The 10,541-nt window shown below is 52.8% G+C and overlaps 1 protein-coding gene across 4 annotated transcripts in view; it reads left to right on the top strand.

Moving 5' to 3' along the window:
- Positions 1 to 1,108: 1,108 nt before the first annotated feature.
- The window catches only part of MLXIP (MLX interacting protein), a 70,515-nt gene continuing 61,082 nt past the window's right edge, over positions 1,109 to 10,541 (top strand). For all 4 annotated transcript variants that reach the window (XR_012914236.1, XR_012914237.1, XR_012914235.1 and 1 more), the window contains exon 1: positions 1,109 to 1,634. Coding sequence is in view for 1 of the 4 variants with exons in the window: in XM_020283129.2 (XP_020138718.2) it covers positions 1,222 to 1,634 (413 nt within the window). In the remaining 3 variants the exon portion in view is untranslated. The remainder of the gene's footprint in view (positions 1,635 to 10,541) is intronic.

Genomic DNA, 10,541 nt, shown 5'->3' with positions numbered 1-10,541 from the left:
GCCCTCCTGGTGCCCCGCCATCGCCACCTCAGGCTGGCTTTGAGCAGCTGAAACCTTGACCATTTTCTAGAAGTGTCTAGAAGTGAGGCTGAGCCATTTGGAGTTGCTGTTGTGTAGGTGAAAGAGGGGTCGACTATTAGCAATTTCTAGGCACCTCAGGACTGGTGGACTTAATTCCTTCAACCTAAATAGCTAAATAGGACACTTATTTAGCGCTCAGTCTGTTGCCAGCCACCCTGCTAAACACATTATAGCCATTTCCCCCCCACAAAATCAGGACTGGAGGACATTATAGCCATTTTGAAACTGCCACAACTTTCTGAGGCATAGGAATTGTTCCCCACTTGACGGGGAAGAAAACTACGGCTCAGAATTTCCCCTTTTGGAGTCGTTTTGGGGCCAGTTAGTCCGCCAGACTTAAAAAAAACACCACCACAAAAGGCCCGGCATTCCGAGTTGCAGTTAAGGAGCTGGGACCTGGCGCAGACAGCCGGCCTCGCGTGGGCTCTGCCACCAACAGCCGTGACGCGCCGGGGACGCGCCTCGACTCGGCAGAGCCCGTCTCCACCGCGAGGGACGCGAGCTCTCAGCGAGACGCGTTCTTGATCTTGTTTTCTCGTTATAGGAAAATCCTTTCGGCATTCAGCGACCCGCTATTTGCCTGAACCAACCGGGACAACGGCCACAGGCCCAGCGAAATCAGGAATGAGCCACTGAGACCGAGTTCCGGGCGCGGCAGGGCCCGGCGGGGACGGCGCCCCACCCCCACCGCCCACCACGTGGAGCGCCGCCCGGCCCTGGCCAGGCCGCGGGCGACTCCGGAGCGCCGGCGGGGCGGGACGTCTCTTCTAGGCCCCGTCACCAGGGGGTGGCGCGGCCAGGCCACCGTGTTCCGCAGCACCCTCAGCCGCCCGGAGGGGAGGAGGTGGTGAAGGGAGGGCAGGGAGGCGCGGCCTCAGGGTCCTTTTTTTTTTTTTTTGTCCTCCTTGATAGGGAAGGGCTCCCCTGCGCCTTTAAGAGGCCGCCACGGGCCACGATTGGCCGGGACGCGGCGGAGACGTCACGCCGGGGCCGGCGCCGAGGCGGCCCCGTCAGCCCGCGCCCTCCCCCGCCCGCCCCGCCGCGCGCTCGCGGACAGTCCGCGCGCGGGCCGGGCCGGCGCCTCAGCGTAGCTCGCGCGTCGCCCGGGCCCCGGGGGATGCCCCCGGCCGGGCCCCCCTCATGGCCGCCGACGTCTTCATGTGCTCCCCGCGCCGGCCCCGCGGCGGGGGCCGCCCGGTGCTGCTCAAGCCCCAGGTGCCCGAGGACGACGACGACTCGGACACGGATGAGCCGTCCCCGCCGCCCGCCTCCGGCGCGACCAACGCGGCCCGGGCCCACGCGAGCGCCGCGCTGCCGCCGCTCCGGGCCGGGCCGGGCCGCGAGGAGCCTCCGCGCCGCCAGCAGATCATCCACAGCGGCCACTTCATGGTGTCGTCGCCGCACCGCGAGCACCCGCCCAAGAAGGGCTATGATTTCGACACGGTCAACAAGCAGACGTGCCAGACCTACAGCTTCGGCAAGACCAGCTCCTGCCACCTGTCCATCGACGCCTCGCTCACCAAGCTCTTCGAGTGCATGACTTTGGCCTACAGGTAGGGACCTCGCGACCTCCGGAGGCCCCGGTCGGGCCCCACGCCTCCAGCGGGGGCCCCTCTTCGACGAAACCAGCGTGGAGGCCAGGACCGCCTGGAAAGCCCTGGATTTACGCATTCCTTTGGGTCTTACCCCTTTGGGAGGGTTTATGGGTCTCGGGTCCCCAACGTTGTGAGAGGGGCCGGCGTCCTGGCCTCTTCCCCTGCCTGCAGTGCTTGGCTTCTTTCCGCTTCACCTTCTCCATTCAGGCCCTCCCCTCCAATGTCCTGAGGCCACCGGTTTTGGAAAAAGAAAGAGGTATAAGCTGGCTGCATCTTGTGTTACCGGCTCTATCGACCCCTTCTCCCAAGCGCTTTGTGTGTTTCCAGCAATATCCAGCAGCGGTTAAGACCACCTGTTCAGGGGGGCTGGAGCGCTGCCTCCACTGTTTAATTGGTTGTGTAACACCGCAGAGCGGAGTCTGTTTCCTGTTTTATAAAAAGGGGATGACAGTAGCGTGTTGCCTCCATAGGGCCGTGATGGGATGGGATGAGATGAGTAAATTGCCTATTCCAGCACCTGGCAAGAGTTAGGTGCTCCATAAATCTTAGCTCCTTTTCTTACTGACTCTGCACCTGAAGACTCCATCACAACCCGTTTATTGGGAGATGATCCTCCCCGATCTTGGGAGGGCCCTGGGTTCCTCCTAGGAGCCACAGCTGTTAGAGGTGCAGACTGTCCTGGCAAGTCGGAGGGTTTGCTGGCGGGCCCTGAAACATTATATGAGAGAGATGTCAGTGTTTAGGGCAGGCATCCCACATACCATCCCGATCTGTGGATTTGATCCTGAATGAAGATCCCTTTTTTGCTAGTCACAGAAATTATTGGCCCTGGAGGGGTTAAAACATCTTTCCACTCTCTGTCTCTTCCCCAGTGTTTATGTTAGGTATTTGTTTCAGGTGACTATTCTACCTCAGCAGCAGAACTTCTTTGGACTAGCTGTGGTGGCTTGAGCAGCTCACCCTGCTCAGAGCTCATGATAGGATCTCGGCTGAGTTGGGCTTATTGCATTAGTAACTGGACTAGCCCAGGCTGTCTTGGGTCTCCTCTGCAGGCAGGGCAGGAAAAGTTTCCTAAAAGACTGCAGCAACACTGTTAAGAAGCGTAGGAATATTCCCCCCTCTTTTGGAGAGCTGTGAGACCTCAGTGCATTTACCTGCAGTTAAAATACCAGATGCTTGGCTCTGGGTGGCATTTTCCCCCTCTGGAATAAATGATTAGTCAACTTGTTCCTTTGTTATGTTCCTGAACCCCCCCCCCCCCATTTCCTCTCTTGTAGGTTTCCCTGATGATTTGTTCCCATAGCTCTTCCTCCCATCCCCCTTACTCATACATTGGTCAGTGTCTGCTCTGATTCTCTGGTCTTGCCAGTTTGAGCTGGCACTGAGCCCGTAAAGATGTTCTGTTTCTTAAAAAAACAAATGGGATTGAGGTTGCAGCCCTGTGCGCCTTCTAGTCTCAAATTTTGAGCACGTCTATTGGAAATAAACCCAAGTAGATTGCAGCATATGCTATACTTTGAGAGCCTTTTTTTTAAAAAGCTAGAGGTGAAAGACAGGAATGCATTTTATTAAGAGAACTTAATCCTCTTCTTTATTTTAATATAAACTTCTACATATACTGGGAGAGAATGCATGATTGAGTCACAGGAGGCACGGGCTAGAAATTCTCACCTAAGTAAGCTCTGTTAAAGGAAAAATAAACCAGTCTCCCCTTTGCACTTTGTTTATATAACCTAAGGCTTTTAAAATAATACCAAAGAATTTTAGTAATGATTTTCTTTTTTATTTCTTTCAGAAATATTTTGGCAACTGGCCACTCACTGGTCAGTTAACTCTCTTGATTGCAAAATGCACCATTAGTTTGGTGCAAGAAGCTCACCTTGCTCTTCAGGGCTTCTGACGCTGCTGGCTCTGTTCTTTTTTTTTTTCTATTTAAATTTTTTATGTTTTTAATTATGTTTTTGTAGCCAGGGTCTTGTTATTGTTGCTCAGGCTGGCTTCAAACTCCTTGGGCCTCTCAAGTAACTGGGACTGCAGGCATGCATTACTGCGTCAGCTCTGGCTCTTTTGCTTTTGTTGCTGTTCCTTGTGTCTGAGGTCTACTGCTGCAGGTCCCCGGATGAAATCTGCCTTGTAATTTCTCATGAAGATGCCCTTTGTCTGTGTGAGGCTGGTTTGACCAACCCCTGAGTTTAGCTGGTAGTGCGGAACCTGGTGCAGATTCGCACAGGAGTACTCCAAACCCAGTCTCCTGGGCTGCGGTCTCTGGCATAGAAGGAAGCTAGAGAGAAGTGAGTTTCTGACCCTAGCTCTCCAGGTTAGGACCACTGCCTGGCTTTCAGAGCAGTAAGATCGAGATGGGGCAGGGAGGAACAAAGACAACTTCAGGATGGTCTGACCTGCATTCTGTGGGGGTTGAGCCCTCCCCAGGGTTGTCTGGGTTTTCTCCAGCTTGGGCCGAGAGGAAGGCCAGCTGGGTCTTCTCTTCTGTGTGACTGTTTCTGGCCCAGGTTCTTTGTAATTTCAACTTCCTGTCTGTCCCCTGGCCTCTTCGTTCTAGCTGCCTGACTCTCCTGGTACATTCTGTGCTCGTTTTTGGTTTGGTTTCCTGTTAACTGCTGCCTCCCAGCTGTTTCCAGATGAGGTTCAGCAGCTCTTTGGGGAGGAACTAAGTGCAAGGAAGTTGTGGTTATTTTTCACCCAGTTCTGAGAAGTGGTCTAGGGATTCTGACTACGATCTGTTCCTGAACGTGCAAAGGCTCTACCTCCAGAAGGATCTTTGGCCAGGACTGGTGTTAGGTGGGGACGTGGTGTTTGAGGACTCAGGACTGTGGGAGCATGCCTAGTGGCCTGCCAGGTAGGGATTCCAGTTTCATGGCGCTGCCTTTAAAGTCCATGCTCTTCCCTCTCTGTGATGCTAAGTAGCCCTGTGGCGAAATGTCTTGGTTTGGTCCTAAAACATGGGCTCAATTACTGGAACATTTTGGAGGGAAGAAGGTGCCTTTCCCCGAGGGGAGTAGCTTTCCTTGTCTGTGCCTTCCTGTCCTGCCCTGCCATGGAGAGGATGACACTTTGCCTGCAGGGTGGAAGTGAGGATCTGCCGAGATAACCTTTGGGAATGAGGCTAATGTAGCAGGCGAGTCAGGCGGAGTTGCAGTTCAGCGTCCTCATCCATCTGACATTTATTAGGAGCCCACATTTCTCATCTATGACCTGCAGAAAATAATGTATTTAACTGGGGTCCTTTAGCACAGCTTTCAGATGCCTGCTTGACAGTTCTAAATAGAAGCATTCTTTTTTTTTTTTTTTTTTTGAGACAGAGTCTCGCTTTGTTGTCCAGGCTAGAGTGAGTGCCGTGGCGTCAGCCTAGCTCACAGCAACCTCAAACTCCTGGGCTCAAGCGATCCTCCTGCCTCAGCCTCCCGAGTAGCTGGGACTACAGGCATGTGCCACCATGCCCGGCTAATTTTTTTATATATATATATCAGTTGGCCAATTAATTTCTTTCTATTTTTATAGTAGAGACGGGGTCTCGCTCTTGCTCAGGCTGGTTTTGAACTCCTGACCTTGAGCAATCCGCCCGCCTCGGCCTCCCAAGAGCTAGGATTACAGGCGTGAGCCACAGCGCCCGGCCTAGAAGCATTCTTGATTGGGCCACTTTCTAAGGCTCCACAGTGGAGCTATGTACCCTAGAACATAGTTCATGGTTCTTGCCCTCTTAACATTTTAAGGAATGTCACACATGTATGTCCCCCACACAGATTCTGAACACATCTCATGTGTAACTTGCTGTGGTTGGTTTTGGTTCCACTTCTCTACCTTTTTAAGTAACGCCTTATCAGGGAGGCTGGGTGTGAAAGTCTCCAGGGGTAAGAGGTGGTTTTTTTTTTTTTTTTAATGTATTCTGCTTAAGTGTCTGCTAAACAGGAGACTTATATCAGGGCCTGCAAGATTGCCTTGGGATATAAGTTTCTAGGATGTAGCCCCTCTATTTTTATGCCCTATAGAGTAATTCTGTGTTCCTGGCTGAGGTGGGAATCTGTACCAGACTGGAGAAGTAGCAAGGACTAAAGGTTTAGAGTGCTGTAGCCTCCAAATTTGGAGTTTTCAGTAGAGGAACCTTCCAGTGCCAGGCATGGTAACTAGTTGAAATGGAAACCATTCACGCAAATGACTAAATTCATTTTACTCTTTTGCAACTGTACCAGAGATAAGCAGTTGGTCTTCTCTTGTGCTCTTTAGTCTCTAATCACTAGAGAGTGTGTCATTGCAGGTGTGCTCTGAGGTGGGACTGGGCTGCAGAGATGGAAGAGACAGTCTCTGTCCTCAGGGAGCTCACAGACAAGGGGTGGGGACCAAATACACAGACAATTGCAGTGCAGTTAGTAAGGGCAGGTCTCATGGCAGTGCTCGGTGAAGGTGTCTACCCCAGACTGAGTGAGTGAGAGTATGTGTGTTTGTGTGTATAGACAAAAATCAGAATCAGGCCGGGCGCGGTGGCTCACGCCTGTAATCCTAGCACTCTGGGAGGCCGAGGCGGGCGGATTGCTCAAGGTCAGGAGTTCAAAACCAGCCTGAGCGAGACCCCGTCTCTACCATAAAAATAGAAAGAAATTAATTGGCCAACAAATATATATAATATAAAAAAAAAATCAGCCGGGCATGGTGGCTCGTGCCTGTAGTCCCAGCTACTCGGAAGGCTGAGGCAGCAGGATCGCTTGAGCCCAGGAGTTTGAGGTTGCTGTGAGCTAGGCTGACGCCACGGCACTCACTCTAGCCTAGGCAAGAAAGCGAGACTCTGTCTCAAAAAAAAAAAAAAAAAAAAAAAAAAAATCAGAATCAGTGTGGACGCTTCCCCTGACATGAGGGTTTAGTACTTATCCCCCTTTCCCCATGTTTACTGTCAAAATTACTTACGGATGAGGCTGGGTACAGTGGCTCATGCCTGTAATCCCAGTGCTTTGGGAGGCTGAGGAGGAGTGCTTGAGGGCAGGAGTTGGAGGCTGTAGTGAGCTGTGATTGCATCATTGCACTCCAGCCCGGCAACAGAGCAAGACCCTGTCTCACAAACAAACAAACAACAACAACAGAAACCCACGTTCTCCATCAGGAAGTCGTGTTCCTTTTACCTATCTTCCCCCCTTTAATAGTACAGGAACAGACTTCCAGTTTGTGTAGGCAGAGGCTGATAGGTTACTTGCCAGTGTGGTGGAGCGGCAGGGAAGGGCTGATAGAATTGGGAACAGGGAGCCTGGGCAGAAGTAGAGAAGTTGGAGGGAAGTTATTTGCTAGGGTGGCAGAAGGGAAGAGGATTCACAGTAACTGAGCAGTCACTATCTTCTAGATTTTCTTTCCCTGGTCTTAAGCAACTCACACAGTACCCCTCTAGGTAGGTGGTAATGGAATCCTCATTTTTCAAATTGAAAAAAAGGAAAAACTCAAGCTCAAAAGGTAATTTGCTTTGTTGCTGAGAAGTTGGGCAACTTGTTCAAGGAAAAGTCTCTCTCTCTCTTTTTTTTTTTTTTTTTGAGACAGTATCTTGTTCTGTCACCTTCGGTAGAGTGCGGTGGGGTCATGATAGTTCACCACAACCTCAAACTCCAGGGCTCTATCCTCCTGTCTCAGCCTCCCTAGTAGCTGAGACTATAGACACGTCCCAGGCCAGGCTAATTTTTTCTATTTTTGGTACAGATAGGGTCTTGCTCTTGCTCAGGCTGGTCTCGAACTCCTAAGCTCAAATGATCGTCCCGCCCTGGCCTCTTAGTGTGCTAGGATTACAGGTGTGAGCCACTGTGACCAGCTAAGGAAAAGTCTTTTGAATAGAAAAGTTACCTCCCTCACCTGCTCACGAAGGCCTGGGTTCTGTTAGAGAGGAGGTCAGAGTACCTGTTCCTCTCCTGAGCTAAGGCAGGGAGACCAGGCTGGGAAAATGGGTGCCCTGGCCCGCTCCGTGTCCTTCCTGTGCTCCCTTCCAGACTCAGCTCACGCGCCTGATGCCCTGGCACACCTTCCCAAAGTGAATGCACATGGAGTCCCTCTGCAACACTGGCCCCTGTTTGATTCGGCCTGTGTCATTGCTCTGGGGACCCGACTTACCAGGATCCTGCTGTCTTCACAACTTTGACCACAGACCCTAACAGTGTCTGGCACGTAGTCGGTGATTAAGAAATATCTGTTGAATTGAACAGGGATGCTCAGAGACCTGGATGCCAACTTCATAAACTTACCCGTGGCCAATCTTGTTTATCTTCAGCTCTGCAGACAGCCGCGGCCTCTGTGGAACTGCTTTAGGGCATGTTGTATGCAGGCGACGCCAGGAGAAGTGCTTTTGTTGGGTGGTGTTTGTGTCATGGCCCACTTGGACTGGTGTGTTGGGCAGATTAGTGCTCCCCAAAAGATGTCCACGCCCTAACCCACTGAACCTGTGAACACGTCAGGTACGAGGCACAGGGGAGTTAAGATTGCAGGTGGAATTAGCTTGCTGATCTATTGGCCTTAACATCTCGATGATCTGGGTGGACCAGTGTGCTCACAAGCATTCTCAAAATTAAAAGGGAATCAGAAGAGAGAACCAGAGAGAGCAGCAGGAGGACGTGGCCCTATGTGTCAGCTTTGGAGCTGGAGGAAGGGCGAGAGCTGAGGAGTACGGGTACCTCGAGAGGCTGGAAAAGGCAAGGGGGCGGATTCTACCCCAGAGCTTCCAGAAGGAAAGCAGCCCTGCTTAGTCTTGCTTTCAGCCCTGTGAGACCCAGGTCAGACTTCTGACCTCCAAAACTGCAAGATAACAGGTTTGTGTTGTTCTAAGCCAGTGAGTTTGTGGTGATTTGTTATAGCAATGATAGGAAACCACTGGTTTCAAATGTTTCTTGAGGAAATGTTTTTAAGCACTTAAGCCTGGTGTGAAAGTCTGTCTTAACTCTTCTTCCACCACAGGAGAGCACAGCAGCCCACCCTGAGTTCCAGCATGTCATGCTGGGTGTCTTGGATGCCTGCAGGGGAATCTAGTGACAGGAGGGCCCTTGTTATAAAAGTCTGTGAAGTGGATCTTATCCTTGTTTCCTGGTATAATTTCTGTAATAGGGTATTATAGAAAGTTAATTTTATTTATTCTTAAGGATTCATATAATGGCTGATGAAAAAGTCAGAGCCTGAGCTCCCATTCTCCGGAACTGAATTACTTCTTGGGTATACAATGTGCAGTCCAGACAGCCATTGTCATAGGTGATGACTTTCTGTGTTTGGATGGACTTCTCTTGTCCATGTCCAGAATTCCAGGCCGCAGGGCTCGTGTCGTAGGCAGAGCTCTTTGGCTGCACACATCAGGGACCTTCCCGTGCTAGCCCGTGGAATGAGTCAGGGAGGGTGCTGGTCACCCATGCTAATTCCAGGAGTCCAAGGCTACTGGACTCCAGTGGGGACTGGATCTGGGTTCCAGGTGGCTCTGTCCCCAGCAAGGGGGGCCACTCTTTATTGTTGGGCCGCAACTAAGAGCCTCTGCTACTGGCAGGCCTCGCTTCTCCCTGCCAGCCCTCTTACTGCTGCCCTGCTGCGTCCCTCTGCTGCAAGCCTCTGGGCACGGGCACTTCTGCGTGCGCCAGCTCAGGCTCGCCCGTGGCCTGTGCTTCGCATGGAGACCTCACGTAGAGCGTTCTGGGCCATCAGTGCTCTTTGTCATCTTCTAATTAGATTAGCCCCTTGGTGTCCAAGGGAGATGTTTGAGAGGGCGCCTGGCTGGCCCACTCTGAGTGGAACCTCACGGGCCTCAGAGCACGAGCTGGCTCTGGTCTGGTCTAGCTGCCCCTAGCTTAAGTGCTCATTTCCTGCAGAAGTGTGAACCAGGCCTCTGTCGTGTGCCAGCATGGTTCTAGCCTTTGGGGACACAGTAGTAAGCAAGACAGATCTCTCACCTCCCCTCATGGATCTTACGTTCTAGTCGGGGAGTCTGTAAGCAAGTCAGAATTTATATTTTGAGTGCAGTGAAGAACCTCAGAGAAGTCTTCTGAGGAGGTGACATTTCAGGTTGAGCTGAAACCCGAGTGGCAAGTGGGAACCAGACGTGGGCAGGCATTCCAGGCAGGGGAAAGAGGCCCAGGTGGAGTGAGTGTGGCCAGGGCAGCGGTGGAAAGCAGGCCAGCGTGGCAGGGCGTCGAGAGCTGGGTGAGTGGTAGGAGAGAAGGTGGAAGAGGCGAGGGGCCCTGTCGGCTGGGCAGGAAATGAGGACGTACCGATACCCCTCCATGGGTGGCTCGTGGCTTGTCTGCGGGAGGCCAGAGGCCGTTGGCAGGAGGATGGCTGTTGGGCAGCTGTCCAGCCCTGTTGTCAGACTGGGGTGGTGGCAGTGGAGGTGGTTGAGAAGTGGACGCATCATTCAGGATAGATTTTGGACTTGCTGATGAGTTGAACACGGGAGATGAAAGAAAAAGGAGTTAACATGAGTGTGAGGTTTTTGGCCTGAGCAGCTGGGGGCCACTCCTGACATGAGGGACCTGGGGAAGGACCAGCCAGCAGTGGGGCTGGAGTGTGATGAGGGCACCGCCGTGCACAAACCTCCGATGGCCAGTGCCGCCCTGCCAGCCGGAGCCGTGGGCCGGCAGCTTCCCTCAGAGGGGCTGTCCTCGTGGTGGGCACCATAGTCATCCACGTCGCCCTGCCCAGTCAGGCACCCTGGGTTCCTCCTTCTGTCTGGCTGCTCTGTCTTGTCCCTGAGCTCTGCTGGGCCTCTCAAGGGGGCTGTGGGGAGGGAGGCCTTGGAGTTCGGAGCTTGCATTCTGAGTGGCGCGGCGTGCACTGCCGTGCGTCGTGCGTCCTGCGTGGCGTGTTTCCGCAGATGGGTCTGGCGGCGGTGGAGGAATACTGTCTGGGCTT

Source organism: Microcebus murinus, chromosome 22, assembly GCF_040939455.1.
Source record: "Microcebus murinus isolate Inina chromosome 22, M.murinus_Inina_mat1.0, whole genome shotgun sequence".
Lineage (NCBI taxonomy): Eukaryota > Metazoa > Chordata > Mammalia > Primates > Cheirogaleidae > Microcebus > Microcebus murinus.
This window is presented reverse-complemented; position numbering and strand designations above follow the sequence as displayed.